The 18,320-nt window shown below is 39.7% G+C and overlaps 1 protein-coding gene across 1 annotated transcript; it reads left to right on the top strand.

Annotated features, from left to right (window-relative positions):
- Window positions 1-3,428: 3,428 nt before the first annotated feature.
- Window positions 3,429-6,868, top strand: fam43b (family with sequence similarity 43 member B). Its single transcript, XM_042409565.1, has one exon. It carries the CDS (start codon window positions 4,711-4,713, stop codon window positions 5,713-5,715), a length of 1,005 nt encoding a protein of 334 aa, XP_042265499.1. The 5' UTR covers window positions 3,429-4,710; the 3' UTR covers window positions 5,716-6,868.
- The last annotated feature ends 11,452 nt before the right edge of the window (window positions 6,869-18,320 follow it).

Below are 18,320 nucleotides of genomic sequence, written 5' to 3'. Positions count from 1 at the left end.
GCAGGGAGCATTTTTACATTTGTTAACCTCAAGTTTTGTAACCATGTTTAACACAGAAATCCATTAATCCAACATTATAACAGTATACAATAACAGAAAATCACAAAACGCTTGATATGTCACCATTAAAGCTGAGATAGACACAGATTAAACTGACAGCCAGGAGATAAACGACTGGACACGTTACACGTAAGACTCGAGACATTTCCTAATTTCATTGAACAACCCTCTCATACAGGCTGATAACTCGAATGGCAGATAAGTCAACACTGAATACATGCATCCATCTCTGTAAAGGCCAAAACATGATGGATTTTTTCAATTTAGCATATCAGAATCTGCGTTAATCTTCTGTGGTTAGAGATGAGCTATCTCACATCACAGAGGTGATTTATGGGACCACAGCTGTTTGCATAAGGCCTCTCCATCATACTATCTTTGGAGACTTGAGAAGATGCTGGCTCATCCTAGACCATATCATGGTCCCATTTTTTATTCACTCCAACTAGACTATAAGCAAAAGTCTCTTCATCATTTTTTACAGGGTAGCATCTCTTTTATGGCTACTGCCCAGACTATTCCCAAAGCATTTTATCAGATTTAACCATTTCCAAACAATCTTTGGTTTGGCCACATAAACTCTGGCTATGTGCGTGGTTTACTAAGAAGCCCTTTTCAGTGTGCATCCTGAGCCATCGAGAACAATTGAGATTTTAAATATATAGGAAGAGTAACAGAAAAGAAATGCAAAATAGTTCTGCACCCAGATTTGCTCTCTCCCTTAATAATAATTGGAATAAATCATATCTGCATATGAGATAGTGCCTCTAAAGCGATTCAATTTATTTTCCTATTCATGCTTTTCTTTCATTCACAGCACACATCAGGGCCAAAAAAAAAACAAAAAAACAGACATTTACTCTTCAGTGTTGCCACAGTAACTAACTTCCATTTCTCTCTAGTCATTTCCTCGGTAGAGAACTTCATCCACCATCTACACACGACAATTCAGTACATGCTGCCCGGCAGCCTCGGTAGGAGACACATATGATACTTATTTTGATTCATTGCAGCAGATTTCTCCACTGAAAGAGCAGCCGCCTTTTATCTACCCTCGTTATAAGGTGTCGGCCAGTCACGTAGACAAAAAAAGTAATATATATACGAAAGATGTTCACTGATGTTCTCTTAATCATGCTCTAGAGCACATTGCTCTGTAGTTTTCAACCAAGTCTGCTAGAAATTACTTTTATATTGCCTACTTCTAATTTGTTATGTTTTTAGGGAAATGTAATGCAGTCCAGTTTTTTAACAACATAATGATGGATTGTCTTAAAGAACATATTGCAAAATGTTCATTGACAATGTATTTGATTTGTTTTCCTACATACAACATCTGCTCTTGCAATAAATCCACAATAAATCTGGTAGCAGTACAGTAACTAAAGCATGTAGCATACATAAAGCTTTTTTCTGGTGATGTTTAACCCAGGTGGTAATTACCGTGGTTTGAAATGTGGAAGTACTTTAAAATGCAATGCCACTGAAGGCCACTGGATGCTGAATCATAATAATTTTAGTCATAGTCTTTTGACTAAAATGCCATTTAGCTTTAGTCATATTTTAGTCATCTGAATTGTGTAGTTTAAGTCTAGTTTTAGTTGAATAAATATCATAATCATAGTTTAGTTGACCAAAACAGGTTTAGTTAAATTAAATGCATTAATTAAACTTTTCTCTAGAATTTCCAGTTAATTTTCTGTATATAAACAGATTGCTCTACAAACTCATTATAGACAGATAGGAAACATCTGTTTTCATGTTATTATGGAATAATATTAAGGTTTGAATTTGCAAAGACACAGTTTTAACTGTTATGATATGAAACATGCATTTATTTGTCTTAAAATCAAAAGCATATAAAATTAAGTCTCATATAAAAGAATCAAGAATATGGCTTTGCTTTTTGCAAAAGACCATCTCAGACAATAACGAAATAACGCCAATGAGCATTAGGCCTACTCTCCCTGAGTAATTAGATATACTCTACTGTCTCTGTCATTAGAACAAAGTCTTCAGTCTTCAGTCGTGACCAGTAATCCTGTTCGCTCAATCCATTATCTATGCCCTCCTCCTTTCTATGTTGTTCTTTAGAGTCACTTTTGTACTTAAAAGCACTTAGAGGAGCTGTTGAAATATTCTGCTGGGATGCACTAGCTTTATTTGCAATCAGTGGCCCATTCTTGTCATCGGAGGTCTTCTGTCTAATTTTTCTCTCTTTCACCGCCTAACTTCCCCTCCCCTCCCTTCTCTCACTCATACACAAGCACACATGACTCCAAATTGTCTCTATTCTACCCCAGCCCCCTCCCTCATATGTCTGATATTAAGTAACATTAACATGAACATTAAGTTTAACATTATGTTTTTTGGACACGTCGGTGTGTTGGTGTTAAAGCTCTGTTTGTCACATATTTGTTTCAATTTGAGGACAGTGAAACTTTATTATCTTTAGTGTGTCAATCAGTCTTTTAATTTATTATCTAAGATTAGCAACTCTGGGTCATTCATTTCTCTTATCAGTACAGGACAGCAGTGGTTTCTTTTAGCTTGTATTGTATTACAAGTTTAGTGAAAACACACCAGTTAGCTGATAAAACAACGTTAGCTTGAAAAAAAACATTAAAGTGCACTTACCTTTAAATGAATTTTGGGATGACTTTTCTGCAAATGTTGCTTCAATTTTGTTGTTTTTAATTTATTCATATGACTGATCTCCAACTCGTCTCTCCTTAACATTTTCATCCAGATTTTTATTTGTTGACGAAAGATATCATAAATTAGTTTTTATTTAGTTATCGTCTCATTTTGAAAAAATGTTGTTGACGAAAACTATGACGAAAATTATTCATCAATGAAATGAACACTGGCTCCAATTAACACAATTGACAACTTCTCTCTAGAAATATTAAGTCAATAATTGTTTTCTATGAGTTTTTATGGTCTCAATCACTGAATTCAGGCCCTGTTAAAGGTGTGCTGGTGATCATTTTGGAAATTATTGCACCGTTAATAAGATTTTAAGACTAATAGTAGCGTTGATGTCTGCAGTGTGGGCATTGATTGACAGCTGTGATTGACAGTTGGTTCACCTGCTGCTCTCCCTGGCTCGGGACTCGCACTGAGTCCGACTATTGACGCAATATTTCAGTAAGTTTAATCTTGATTATGATGCCTGCCCTTTTGGTACAATTTAGCTAAAGTAGCTAACAAGCCCAAATGTGCACAGCTCAGTGTTCCCAGTAAGCTAGCAGTCACTTCAGTCTCGAGTAGCGGGGCATGTTTCCAGAGTATGAAAGGCAACATCCTGCACTCCTTATTTGGAAGGTCCTGGCTCCAAACAGACAAGCTGCAACTCTCGGCTTCAAACCGGCTCCAATACAAACCAATGGGTGACATTACATCTTGCTATATCTTTATTAACAGTCTATGGTTCAACCTGTTTATCTTGGTTAAATCTTGGTTAAATATGAAACAAGAGTCTAGAGCTGTACTAGAGGCTAAATGTTAATGCCAGCACACTTATATGCTCACCATCACAACGAGGTACATGACTTCAGTAAAAAATTAGAAGTGTGTAGAATACATTTTCCGTTACAAATACACTGGGACTCCTTATTTCGAATGCATATTTTATGTTTCATCCTCTGAATCTCTTTAGCTGTAACTTGCTCTTTGAGTTGCTCTTGAATTATTGAATAATGTCATCCATCTCTAATGGAAGTCCAATCTGTAATTATTCTGACCACATATTCGAAGTATTTTCATCACATATATATTTCAAGAAATTGTACCACATATGTAAATTCTGCCTTTTGTGTCTTTCACAAGTGAAATTACTGGTGTAAACAAACCTCTTAGAGCATTAGAGAGAACAGTAGAGACTTGGATTTGCTTGTTATCCAGTGTTATCCAATCCAATCAAGCAAATTTACAGTAATACCAGGTTTTGAGCTTGTGTTTTGGCTTTTAACAGTAGAGCCCAGCATCACAGGTTGTGCCTTTAACTTCTTTAAAGATGAAGACAATTTGTAAATTCACAGTGAGGACCAATATGTTCAATCTGTAAAAGTATCACTACTAACAAGATCATTTTATGGACATTTAAACGTTGCAGTAAACAAGAAGACTTAATTAAATTCTGTGGACTTCACTGACTTTTACCAGAATTTACAAGTAGTCACATAAGCCCCCTGACAGAGAATGACGGGGCGATGTACCCTCTTCCTCAGATTTACCAGAAACATCAATACAGTGATACATCAGTGCAAAGCTGGACGGATAAATAATGCTTTGGTAGGGAGCCATTTGGAAGCAAAACAACGAAGCAGGGAGGGGGTTGAGGGTGCTTGAACACTGGGCTAAGGCTCCTGCACTGATCAACGCTGCATGGTGCAGACAGCAGAGGAGAAAGAGGAGTAGGAGGAGGAGGAGGAGGAGGAGGAGGAGAGGAAGGAGGAGCGAGCAGGGGAACAGACAGGCTGAGGCTCGCAGCCCTCAGTCTCTCTTCTGTGCTTCACAAAGCAGCTTCTCTCTTCTGTTCTTCCTCTCACTCTCGTACGCACACCGGCTCTCCTACTCTTCTTGCCTGAGCTGACGAGAGCAAACGCAGCGGCAGAGGGGCTCACTCGCTCCAACTCCTCTCGTACCATGTTGCCCTGGAGAAGGAATAAGTTTGTTCTGGTGGAGGACGAGGCCAAGAGTAAACCCAAGAGCCTGGGGACGGGGCTGACCTACCAATCCATTCTCTCCTCCCTGCTGCGCTCCTGTCCTGACTTGCTGCCCGACTGCCCCTTCGACTGGGTGGGCAGCATCTTTCATACCAAACGGCAGAAGGTGGAACTGAACAAAGAGGAGCCTGTTTACAACGTGCGCTACCTGGGAAGTGTGGTCACCATCACGGCTAAGGGAGACGGCTGCACCCAGGAGGCAGTGGCCAAGATCTGGGCGAGGAGCAACTATGGGGAAGAGAGTGTCAAGATGAGGTTAACAGTGGGACCACAAGGGATCCGGATGAGTGCTGACAAATCCGGGAAAAAGAAACCCATTCATCTTTACTCTCTGAACAGAATCACCTACTGCAGTGCTGACCCGTGCCGGCCCAAAATACTGGCCTGGATCTACAGACACCAGGTCAAGAACATGGCGGTGGTGCTCCGGTGTCATGCCGTCCTAGTTAGCAAATCGGAAAAGGCCCAGGCCATCGCCCACAGCCTCTACCAGAACGCAACCTCTGCCTTCAGCGAGTTCAAACGGCTGAAGCGTCAGAGTGACTTCCGGCACTGCCAGCAGCAGCTGCTGGGTGAGGAAGCGGTGCCCCTGATGCCCCTGAGGAGGCTGCTGAACGGGCAGTGCCACTATAGACCGCCTGCCGACAACACTGGGTGTGCAACCCGCCTCTGCTCTATCACAGAGGAAGAGGAGGAGGATGATGAGGACAGCAAAGATGAGAAGGCAGCGGGAGAGGAGGAGGAGGAGGAGGAGGATGTGGAGGAGCAGCATGAAAAACAGAAGGTTTTAACAACAAACACTGACCCAACTCAGTTATTATCAGAGTTGGACCTCGGGGATATTGCCAGACTGGAGCAGTGCCAAATCAACTTCGTCAGTGACAGCAACAACAACACATTTACGTTTATAACCTCTCTGGTGTGACTATTACGCAGTTAAAAGAATGCGACTCTGCAAAAACACTACAGTAAAACATTCCTCTCTTTGCCCTTCACTGGTACCCCACTCAGGCTCCCTCCTTCCCCGTCCATGTAATGTGAAGTGTTTACCAGAAACTTCTCCCACTGCCGGGTGGTAGAGAGAAGACAGACGATCGTTGTGTGGGAGTAAATTTCTATTCTGGCCAGATGGCTCAGATGCTGGTTTGCCAGATTGACTGTAGCAGTTTGGAAAACTGTGCACGTGTTTACAAAGAGGGCTGGTTATGCACAGACTAACGATAGCACAATGACGAACGAGGACAATGGTTTCAGAAAACACCAGAGCGCTGACGCTGAGATCACTGACATGCAGGTCACATATTGATCACAGCACCAACTAGGATGTGTTTATTAGTCCTCTATGTCTTATTTTTGTGAGTATTATTAATGCAGTGTTTGCCAGCAGGGACATTTTTCGGATTGACTTGTAATATTTTTTTAAGGGAGGCTCTTTGTAAATTTGTGTAATTTTTCTAATATGACAATCCTCACTAATGTTGTTCACAGACTGACCTTTCTGAATGCTTACAATCGCGAAGAAGTTTATTACTGTTTTACTAATGATCACGGCCGACTAATGAATAAGGCTATAATTTAGGAAGCAAGCCATTGAGTTGACATGTTTATTGCTGCCATTTGTTACAGTCCTTATCATTTATGCATGACATGTCAGCAGTAACCTTTCATGCTGAGCTTTTGTCTTTTTTTTCATGTGACATCTTTGATCCTTCAGCTTTTAAAATGAACACTGTGATAAATGTGTGACCAGGGACAAATACACAGCTGTTCATGCAGCAATGTCTGATTTATGTAATGCATTTTTTTGTTATCTGGTTTTCCAGAACAAAAAAAAAAACAACCTGATCTCAATTTCCCATAGCTGTGCTCTGTTTCTTTTTCTTTTTTTTTTAGCAAAGTTTTGCAAATGCTTTTCCACATCAGCCTGTGCAAAAACACAGATGGACCCTCACAATTTAACACAAAATGACTCAAGCTAATTTTCTGTTGATGATATCTGTGCCGATGTCTAAAGATACATTGTGATTATTATTGGATGAAGCGATTTAAATATTTATTTTCAAAATATGATGAATAAAAATCACCCTCACTTTGGTTTCCTTCTTGAATCTCAGAGGGAAGGTATTTCTAGATACTATCAAAGAGAGTATTCAAATGACTACAACAACTCTGCGTACCACTAGTGTGCATTTGCATGTTTCAGATGTGAAAATATGTGTAACCTACACTTCAAAGAAAAAAAAAAAACGACATATTTACACCAGCATAATCTGCTTCCTTTCCCCACAAGGAAAGACAGACAATATCAACTTTAAATTGGCAGTCACTCTCAGTAGATGTTAATGTGGTTTGATTTGAATTCCTGCAGGCCTTGTGCTGACGTCCCAACCCTTTTACTCTGAGGGGAGCAATTAATCAGCGGATTGAATTATTCGGGAAATGAACATAAAGCACCTGCCTGGGCAGGACTGCTGTCAGGCTCTGACAAAACCGAGTGATCCAAAACGGGGACCAGGAAGTTGACTCACCCATCAACCATTTTACTGCTAACATCAGCCATTTTAGTGATGACGGAGTCTTTAAGCTGCTTTACTGGAATCACACATCAGCAAGTGAAAACAATGAAATATTTATAACTGAAGCACGTTGTGGGTTTTTTTTTTCAATGGGGCAGTTTACAGTCTTCAACATCTTTGAACAACAATGAATTAATCTTTTATTGACCACCATTATATCATCACAATATTACACCGCAGTGCTATAAATATATTAATGCTCCGTGAAATTATTTATGTTGATACTGTTCATACATTCCCTTTAATTGTCTTACGTAACAACATCAAAAGCTGTTTGATTTGACAGTACAGAGTCCATATTAGGAGTTCTGCTTTTGAAGAGGAATAGGTGCTGCTCTGTTGACGTTTCAAAAAACAAATTACTTTGGTTTGAATTACTGAGATGGATTGTTCTGAAGGGATTCTTTCAGCTGGAGCCTTTGAGATCAATATTTATCTTTTCCTCAAATAAAGTACCACTGAGGAAGAACAGGATCTAATGTCAGAAGACAGATAATAAAGGATTCCCGTGTCCTTGTCATAGCTGTCAAATCCACTCAAAGGAAGGATGACTGCAAGATCTGAAGAGAAACCCTTTGTGATTATATTGCTTCGTTACATTTTTCCCCTGCATTTTAATCTTCAGCCAGTTCGATAGGCTCCTGCTCTGCATAGATAAACAGTCACACAATGTGATAAAGTCACACTGTTTGCACTGTAATGCTTTGTGTCTGACATGCTGCCAACGCCACGTTAATATGGAGTGGTTAGCAGAGGAGCCACAGTGCTTTTATGTAAACATTATTCCTGTCAGGCAAGCAGAAAAGAGGGAGCAGATGGCAATAGCAAGGTGCACGCTGGGCTACATCACCGTCATCATCCAGAATAACAAGGGCTCGAGCCCGTGATCACAAGCTTGTTTTGTTTTGTCACGTCGTCAGCTTCGGGGGACGCTTTAAGAGGAACACCGAATCTAATCAAACACAGCGCTGACAGACACTGGCCTGTCAAGTGTCAAATATGAGTGCTGTGCCATTTGACAGCGGGGCGTCTTCGGAGCCCCCCGAGAAAGCCGCTTGTGTCTGCACACAGCTGTTCAAAGGCTTTCTTGTCCCTACACAGCTTCTGTGTAGCAAACAGAGGGATCGAGGTGAGTGACAGCACCACAGGCCGGCTCGTCTCCATCACGACGAGGAGGAGCGGAGGAACAAAATGTTGTGTCCCAGAGCAGCTGGCAGCAGGTGGCAGTCCGTTTAGTTCCAGTGAGAATTGTACAACAACAACAAGAGAAAGAAGCTTTCTTTGTGAGGATGGCAAAGGGGAAGAACAGTCCATGCAGGGAAAAGGAGAATAAATGAGACATTGTAGAAACGTGGTTGTCTGTGTGTTTGAGTATGTTAATGCTGCTGACTGCACAGAGATTTTATTCCACATATTACCTACCTCATTGCTTGCATCATTTGATGATCCTATCCTGTTACAGTCGAAGGAGAAAACTTGAGCTACAAGTTCAAATGATCAGACTATCAAAGCTAACAAGCAGCATTTTCCATCTCATGCATATCTTATAGAGTCTTCTGAGAAAAGAGTCGCACACCTGGCAATTTGCAAATGAGATGCCGTATGTTTTGCTGCTCAGCAACACTGTCAAAATAACACCGAGGCAGAAGATGCTCTCCCTGTTGGTGCAAACAACCAAACTGCAAAGCAATGCACATTCATGATTTTTTTTTTGTTTTTCATTTGACTGAAATACTTTGTGTTGAATATTATACGGCACAGCTTCTCCACATGCTCTGAAAGTGAGTGAGAACTCATTAGAATAAGTTGTCAAATAATCTCCTGGGGCCACAACTGAGCTGTTGAGTGTAAACTGAAGCCCAGACTGCAGAAAAAAAAAACAACAAAAAAAAAACCTTGAGTGCCAGTGAGCATAACTATACAGCTAACTAATTCATGAGAATCAGGGATTAGTTACTGCCATCAAATGTTTATCCTTTTATCTTGTAAAAACATAATAAGAAATGCCAAAATTGTCAGGGAAGAAGTCTGAGAAGAAAAATCACGCCTCAGGAAATGTAATTTTGCTTAATAATGCTGTTCATAAAAGTGAATAACATCTCTGTCGTCTCTTTTCTCCTTGGAACAGTGCATGTTTTTTGTAGCAAGGCAAAAGACTGCAGCTAAATTTATGGTGGTGAAACGACTGAATCTTGCAGTCTTGAATAGTGTTTCAGTCAGCTTTACTGCTCATCCCTGCACACTTTTTAGCTGCTGGGTTTATTGAAAATGAGCAACAGAGGATATTCCCTGTTCTTCTCACCGCTATTCCGCTATTAACCCTATTTAAATTACTCTTTGCAAAATTGGAAAAAGTCTCTTTAAAGGTTATTTGTAATGATGTTACAGAAACGGGAACACATAATTTCATAAAGCCTACATGAGGAAATTTAATAGCCCTGTCATCCACCACCTGATGTCTTTCTACCACAGGCTACAGAGCCGGGGGATTGCAGAAGGTTACACGTATCTGTCGTCCCCTGACGTCACCAGAAAGCCATTACACAGACTAATTATAAAATCAATAACCTGAGAGCACACGTTTGTGATTTCAAAGTGTTCTTTTATGGCACCCGGTTGGAGCTCATGTCCTTGTGGGGGTCTGTTTAAATTGTTTTGTGGTTGTTGTGCTTGTGCGTCAGCTGCTTCGCTGATTGAAATGGTGAGATCCGGTTACACGCCGCATCAACCTTGTCTGATACCTGTGATGTATGCTGAGCCTGACTGCTGTAATTGCATTCTGACATCACCGGTGTTGACAGCAAAACACAAGTTTGGATCTAAAGAGTAGAATATGAAGAGAAGACTATACATATCCAATGGTGTTGTGGTGTTTTGGTAGGTTGGTATCTATAAAATAAACTCCAGCTTGACCAACTACAACAATAAAAATCCCACTTACACATTAATGCATCAGTAATCCAATAATATATTATATTAAAGTGATTTTTTGGAAATGTATGAGTTATACTTTAAGTACATTTTGCTAATAATACTTATGTTGCTGTAATTACAATGCAAACACCCCTGTGGTGCTGTGATTAACGTCATTAACTAACATTTATGTTTGTCTTTAGAGATACTGACAGTTTTTGCTTGTTGACACACTTTAATAATGTGCATTGATGTGTTTGCGTCATATATGTAGTTGTGTGCACCTGATAAGCTAGCTACCAGTGTTTTAAGTGGCCACTCATCATTTCATACCCTTCCATGAAGCTCAGGGGTTATAGAACGACAGCAGAGTTTGTCCTTAAGGCTGCACTTCTCTCCAGGTTTGGTAGTGTTTTATAGTTAGTTTATTACGTTGCCAGGCCTCCTGGCTTGAAAATGGAAAAATGTTGCTTGTTCTCTGGCTAAAGTCAAGCAACACAAATCTCTTGTGTGCAGTAAACAGCACAGATTACATAAAACACTGTGAAATGATTGGCTGCAGCCTTGCTCAGCAAAATGTGCAGTGATACGTATCTGTAGCTATTTTTAGGTAGGTGTACAGTAAATTCCCCTGTTCATAGGGAAAGTTTCTCTCATCTTAAGACTGAGTTAAAGACGTGTACCTATGAGCATGAATGGTGACATCACAAATAGTTTGGAGACAATTGTGGTCAAATATGCAACTTAAACAAGTGTGATGTGGAAACTTGAAGCCTCCAGTAAACAAAAATACAGTTAGAATGGACTTACATGGACGTACAGTGAAGTACGAGACATCTTGTATCCGGCAGCTAAACTTTTGAAATGAACAATATTTGCATATTCATAGATTCTGGATTTTTTTAATGACAGAGAAAGAGGAGATGCAATCTTAAGGATTTTAACAAGGTAATTGATATTTTACAAATTACATATCAGACACAAATTATTATTCAAAGAAGAGTAATCTTAAAACATGCCTAGAGGGGACCTTTAAAGGACCAGTGTGTAATATTTAAGGGGATCCATAGGCAGAAATGGAATATAATATTCATAAGTACATTTTAATTAGTGTATAATCATCTGAAAATAAGAATCATTGTTTTCATTATCGTAAAATGAGCCTTTTATATCTACATAGAGAGCGGGTCCTCTTCCACATAGGCCGACATGTTGCACCACCATGTTTCTAACCCAGAACAGACAAACCAAGAACATAAACTTGGATTAAATAAACAATATATGATGCAAGTTTTTGTGAGCTTTAGAGCTGCTGGTAGATGGATTTTTTAACCTTTGGACAGAGCCAGGCTAGCTGTTTCCCCATGCTTCCAGTCTTTATGCCAAACTAAGCTAATCTAACTGTATCCTGGCTGCTTTGGGCGTGAGAGTGATATTGATCTTCTAATCTAACTCTCAGCATGAAAGCAAATAAGTTCCCAAAATGTCAAACAATTCCTTTAACAAACATGATAACCAAGTGTAATATGAGATTAGCGTCAGATTAGATCAAGTCTTTCAAATAGAGCGAGGTGTTCTCGAATTTCTCATGTCCTTCTTTTCACCTTCTCCTTCTACTTGTAATGCAGCGATCTCACATTCATGACATCCACTGGGTTGCAACAAAGATAATCCACCATCCAGATGTCTTTTTTTTTGTCTTTGTCTTTTAAACCTTTGCTGCTTGCTGCAGCCACAGAGATGAATAACATTACAGTCATGCCATTTGCCTTCCCGCTAAAGGCTCCATATATTTAGCTCGTACAAAACAGCAAGGGGCAACATGAAAGTAATTGGCTGCAATTATCATCACATTTGCAGCTATTTGCAGTAATGCGGAGGTGTACTTGTCATTATACCTGTGCCTCTCTGGGTTCATTCTGATGCCGCATTTGTAGCTCTTTGATGTCTTAGTAGAAGGCATGACTAAATATCATGACCAAACAGAAGCACTTTGGAGAAAGTTGTTTGAAGGAGAAGAAAACAAGGCTCCATCAAAAAGGGAAAAAAAAATCCCTATTTACCCCTAAAGCATTTTGTAGGACAGCGAAGAGGCAATCAGTCCAGCATCCGTTTGTTATAAAGTCATAAAAGAAACTGGGCCAAGACACACACATACACACATGCAAAGCTGGGGGCATTTCATTTAGATAGATAGTCTTTGAGGATAAGATAAGCCTTTTTTTTCCTCTCTTTGATGAGCTACACAGAGTGGCAGGTGGATAAAAGGGGCAGCAGAGTGGGTGGACTTGGCTGGCATGTGAGTAGGTTGGCACATGCCACAGAAAAGGCTGTGAATGGACCTGAGCCATGACCACAGTACCTGAATAAACAGGGATGCACAAAAACAAACAGGCGGGACCTCTGCAGCCTTTTAGAGGGGACACACCAGGGTACATTTCTAGCTTTTGGCATCACTTTATGCACTAACGACCACATTGAGTGTCAGTTATTAATGGTTGACTTAAACCTTACTTTTACTAAATTACATTTTAACGTATTCATCACATACAGTACAGATGACGTCAGAGAAAAGAAAAATAAAAATTTACTGTATACAGAACATTTCACAATTGCAGACTCCCCATGTCTATGAGTAGGTGTAACATCAAGCCTGTGATATTGCATCAGGACCTTTATTATATCACAAATACATCGATGTAGGAGTACACCGCAAAGGATCCAAGGCAACAAAATAAATATAACTAAAGCAATATCAACAATCAACAATAAATAAATGAAATCCAATAATCATAATATAATTTAAAAATGTATAAATTCTTGGAGCTCACAACAGAAAGATATAAAAATGTCTTTTCATGAATGACGTTAGCAATGTCACCGCTTCCTGTTTCCAACCACGAGTCGTTTAAAAACTGTAACATGGTGTTTACTCTTGCCGACGCAGGTTACCTAACTTTAAGGAAGTACTGATCATGTTTAAAGTGGTCTGTCAACCGAAATCATGACCTTTCCCTAACCAGACCTTAACCACAGCGTTGTCACACCATAAAACATAATTATTTTTTAACAGTGATTTGTAACGGTTTTGGAAAGCGGCATATTATGCTCCTATGGGTCGTTCTGGAGCGCAGGTACAATCAATTTATGTGGTTGTTTCATTATGAGGATGTGTTGCCTCAAATATTGTTCAGACATTGTTTAATGAGATGCATGACCAGAACATACGGCCCATTTATACTGATGATTGGTGACATTGGACTGTTGGCAGGAGAATCAGAATACATTTTCTCAAGGAAAACAGAGCAACTTTGATCTGTAGCAAGCTATCAATGGCGTTGTCGGTCTGTTGGTCCACCACTTCTGTCCAGACTGAAATATCTCGACAACTATTAGGATTGCATGTCAGGGTTATGACACCACTTGGGATCTCATTATTGATCCCATTCACTCCTTATCTAGTTGCATTCATCAAAGTTAAAGCAGCTATAATTATCTATTTTTTTTTTATAATGATAGTATGTAAATCATAAAATGATAAGAGGTGTTGCATTATCAGAAACTCTGCAGTTTCACTCGACTTTACGGAGCTTTCTAGCGCATTTCAGCTCATTGTTTAGCTGTCCGGCTGCTTTACTGTTTTGGTTCACTCTCAGTGCTCTCACAGTGCTGCTTTCAGCCACAGCTGGCAGCTGTTTTTAGAGAAAAAGCTTTAAAAACTGACTACCTGTTCAGCACCAAATGGCAAAGAAACACAATTAGCGCCAAGCGGGTGAACATAGTGGAGCATTTAGCAGCTGAAGAGCCAGATATTTCCCTCAGGAGTTGATACAGACCAAAAACAGAGCTAAAGGAGAGTGAATATTGACGAGATGGACAGAAACACGACTCCAAATGAATGATAATGATGCTCTGTAACTGCTGGATGTGTAAATAAGCAATTGTTAACTTAAGAGGTGATAACATGTCAGTGTTGTGTCCACTATTTGTTTCCACTGCCCAGTTAAAGCAGGTTAAAATAAAGCTAAACCTCCTGATGATTTTTGGTTGGTTTGGTTTTTTTCCAACCTAAATTAAATGAAACACTTACAGAATAATACAGATATTTAATAACAAAATAATACAGATATTTAATAACACCTACTCATGAAGGGAATTAGGAATTTTCTATTTTTCTTGGGATATTTCATCAGTCTAATGTTTCCCCAACCACAGATATTGCGTTCCAATTGGATTACCCCATCTGGCGATTTACATGCATGACAAATTCCTCTTGCTCTCGCAGACAGTGCCCGTGTTCATTTGGGATCAGCAGGAAGTCATTATAAAACCTGCCAATCTCTACCTTGAATCTGAGATGAAGGAGGCCATCCTCATCACACGCATGCTTCAATAAAGGATAAGACAGATTAAACATGCAACACGTTACATCACATGAAGGTTTATGTCGGGGCCCGAGAGCCGCACGACATTAGCTTTGTTTATTTTTAACAGCAATGCATGACACAACTGCTTGAACGTTCATCCATCTATAAATTCACCATATCTGCATTTATCCGCTCTAACACACTCATTTATTCACAGCCAAGTTTTCTTCATCTGTCCTTGTATCCATTTTGTCAGTTATCTCTCCACCACTGCATGACATGCCTGAAAATGTTGACAAGAGCTGGAGGGGAATACTGATGTGGTCCCCAAAAGCACAACACACACACACACACACTGTAATGCCAATTAATTTTAAAAATCATCATCTCCTGTGTCTGCGTTCGGAGAACAGACAGGCATCACCACAGATAACTCAAAAAAATTTTCCCTGAATATCCTCCAGTCTCTTGCCCACGCTGTGCTTGATTCCTTTCATCAAGAGTCTTCATTATCTGTCGCAGGTAGAGACTACACATGTGGAGCTGGCTCCAGCTGTTGGCTTGATGAAAGTTTTAAGTGTCTAACTTTATGTCGATAGTGATGATATTGCAGCTATTGTGCATGTTTTTATGTTTCTCAAAAGAGGATAAAAAAGAGGACATATTCTTGGAGACGTCTTAATGTGTGTTCAGCCTTGCCTCGTTCACTTGTGTTTGACTGCTGGACCCTGTTTATTCACCCCAAACAGTTGAAATACTAACTATACATTAGCTGTAAGCTAGCTTGTAACAGACGCACCAACCTTGTCTACAGTGTTGTGTTCAGTTCAACTGCTGATTGACCTCAGAACTCATCAGAGACTCCAGCTCTTTCCGTTATTTCCTGCCAGTCTCTCTCCTTTTTCCCCTAGTGTCTGTATGTCTCCTTATGACGTAGATTCATAATGGTGAAGACCAACTGGACGCAATGTGATGCGACCCGAAGTTCACCCTCATTCATTTTCTATGGAACACAAGAGAATCGCTTCACAAGGCGTTGTGGGCGCTTTGGTAAAAAGTTGGGAATTCAACTTTTATATGACTCTTCTGTACCACATTACGAAGCTAAGGACAAAAAAAAATGCAGCATGGTCAATTGTTAGTGAAAGTGATGAGTTGTTTATTTACACAAGGCTTGCTATAATGCTAACAAGCTAAAAACATGGCTCAAATATTACTAGGAAACACACACAGTGGCCCTTCCTTGTTGACATGTGATGAAAGTATCTCAGCATCCTTGAGCCAGTGTTGACATGCTGATAGTGACAAGTGAGAAGTGCAATGTTGCACGATTTGTATGCTTTTAGAGACCTGTACTACGATGCAGGATTTGGGGTTAGTGAGGTAAATTTAGGTTTAATTCTGGCTTTTCAGGGTTACGACAGTGATTCACTTCTTACCGGAGTACATTGCCATGGTAACTTACGCTAAACAGCTAACCTGCTCTGGATGTCAAGGCCTCACCCTTGTCTCTCCTTATGTTTTCCTCTGTTTCCCCATTCCTCCTGTTTCATGTCTTACTCTGTGTTTGTGTTTGTGTGTGTTTGTGTGTGTGTGTGTGTGTGTGTGTGTGTGTGTGTGTTCCTGCTGCTGAACTGGATTTAACACGTCTACCTGCTATCAGCTCATCACCTCCTCAGCCAACACACCTGTCATGCATCAGCTAATCACCTCTCCAGGATATCTACCCCGGTGTTCTCCCACTCATCGCCAGATTGCAGATTGTTGTTTCTGCCAGTGTGATAGCTATACACCAGCCCTTTTTTTGCAAGTGATGTTTTCTGTGTTAGGTTCCTTGTGTTTTTTGCAACTGGATTAATACCTGTTTGTCTTCTGTGCTTCAGGATCCTTGTCAGTCTGCCTGCCTGCTTGTCTGGCTGCCTGTCTGCTCACCTACCTGCATGTTCATTCTCCCTCATTACCTCTGTCAGCCATGCCGCCTTGCCATCACCAATCCTCCTGCCTTTGTCAGCCAACCCCAGTCATCTCATTATCTTTTGAACAACAATAAGTCTGTAAAATGTCATCTGCCTCTCTGAGTCTATGTTCTGCATTTGGGTTCACTAGTAAACTAATCTTGAAACCAGAGCTGATTAACTACAGAGGATCAGATAAAAAACCTGTCAAAACTCCGACCACTGACCAATCAGATCACTGGGGAAAAAAAGAGTCATCATTCTTACACAGGATCCGGGTTTACAATAAGGTGACAAGTAAAATAGAGCAATATATAATTTTATAGGTCAAAGGAAACATTTTATTGTTCCAGACTTTCTATTTCCACTCTTCTAACAAACAGAGAGCTCGTTAACGACACTAAACACATAATGATGATTTTAGCTGCATTTTAATTGTGCAAAGTTTATTTTATCCCCCGACTGACAGCTGACAGTGTGGATGATTGTAACACTCTGATTCCATCACTGCACCTCAGAATAACATGAGACAACTGTGTGATGATAACTGGAAATAAAAACCAAAGATTGTCTTTTATTAGAAAAATAATCCACACACTGTTAATTGGCTCCCATGATTATAAATACAACATTTGGGTCAGATAGACCTTATTAACTACTTTTCCACTCTTTGATTTGGTAGCAGAAACAGTCTGGCATTACTTTCAAGTTTTTTCATGTGACATATTCAGAATGGTTTCTTCATCATCCAACTAAACAGCAAAGAAATACTCACTTTATTCTTCATATAGTCATATATGATAATACCTACATATATTTTAATCTTTAGCCTACTTTTAATGTGGAAATTATTTCTAGTGTTTCTTCTATCTATCTTCTATTCTGTTGTATGATTACAGGCTGTTGTTTATATTTCACTTCATTGAATATGACTTTTTTCTGTCCCTAAAACAGAAGTTTTCTGCAGGTATCACTGTTTCATCTGATACCATATGAAGTATTTCATTCATGGTTCTGATGATGTCGCTCGTAATTAACAACCCTGCCTCTTTCACATGAACGTAGCTGAAGTGGAAGACCCAGAGTTGACTGAGCTAGTTGATAACCAGCTTCGTAGTAGTGGTTATCTGGGCGGACAATGTTAGGCTCAGTGAAGCCAGATAATGAAAAGATATCCTAGGTATGTTGAACTTGCTTCATAGTAGATGTTCCAGGGGGTCTTTACTGCTCTGGGATCTTCGCAAATCTTTTGTTCAAACTGAACAATTTCAACTTGCATGCATGTAACTTTGTATGTTTGCTCTGGATTCTGTCTGAACACACAGTAAGAATCAAGACTTTGGAACAAATCATAGTCATATACAGCCTTTACATTGATACAAGACACTTTTTCATCCTTTTTCAATAAGCCTGCATAGTGTCATGTACTGTTAGCTAATTAAGTCATCTGTTCATTTACAACATTAATTCTATGGTTTGTTTTACTATAAATTTGGATTATACTCAGAAAGTATAAACTAGCATATTAATTTCTCTTTTGACTCTTTTGGCACTGCATACTGTGTGTGTGTGTGTATTTATATAATCTGTACATCAAATATACATACAGTTTATATATAAAATGAATTTTCGACTGACACTTCCTGTCAAACTCTACAGCATGTTAATATTAGACAGCATTAGTATTGCAGGAACACGCTCAAAGAATGAAAAGAGCTG

The sequence above is a fragment of the Thunnus maccoyii genome, chromosome 4 (genome assembly GCF_910596095.1).
Source record: "Thunnus maccoyii chromosome 4, fThuMac1.1, whole genome shotgun sequence".
Lineage (NCBI taxonomy): Eukaryota > Metazoa > Chordata > Actinopteri > Scombriformes > Scombridae > Thunnus > Thunnus maccoyii.
This window is presented reverse-complemented; position numbering and strand designations above follow the sequence as displayed.

Bases quoted from the DNA above. Each gene is read 5' to 3' on its own strand.
- fam43b (XM_042409565.1), top strand. From the start codon at position 4,711: ATGTTGCCCTGGAGAAGGAATAAGTTTGTTCTGGTGGAGGACGAGGCC.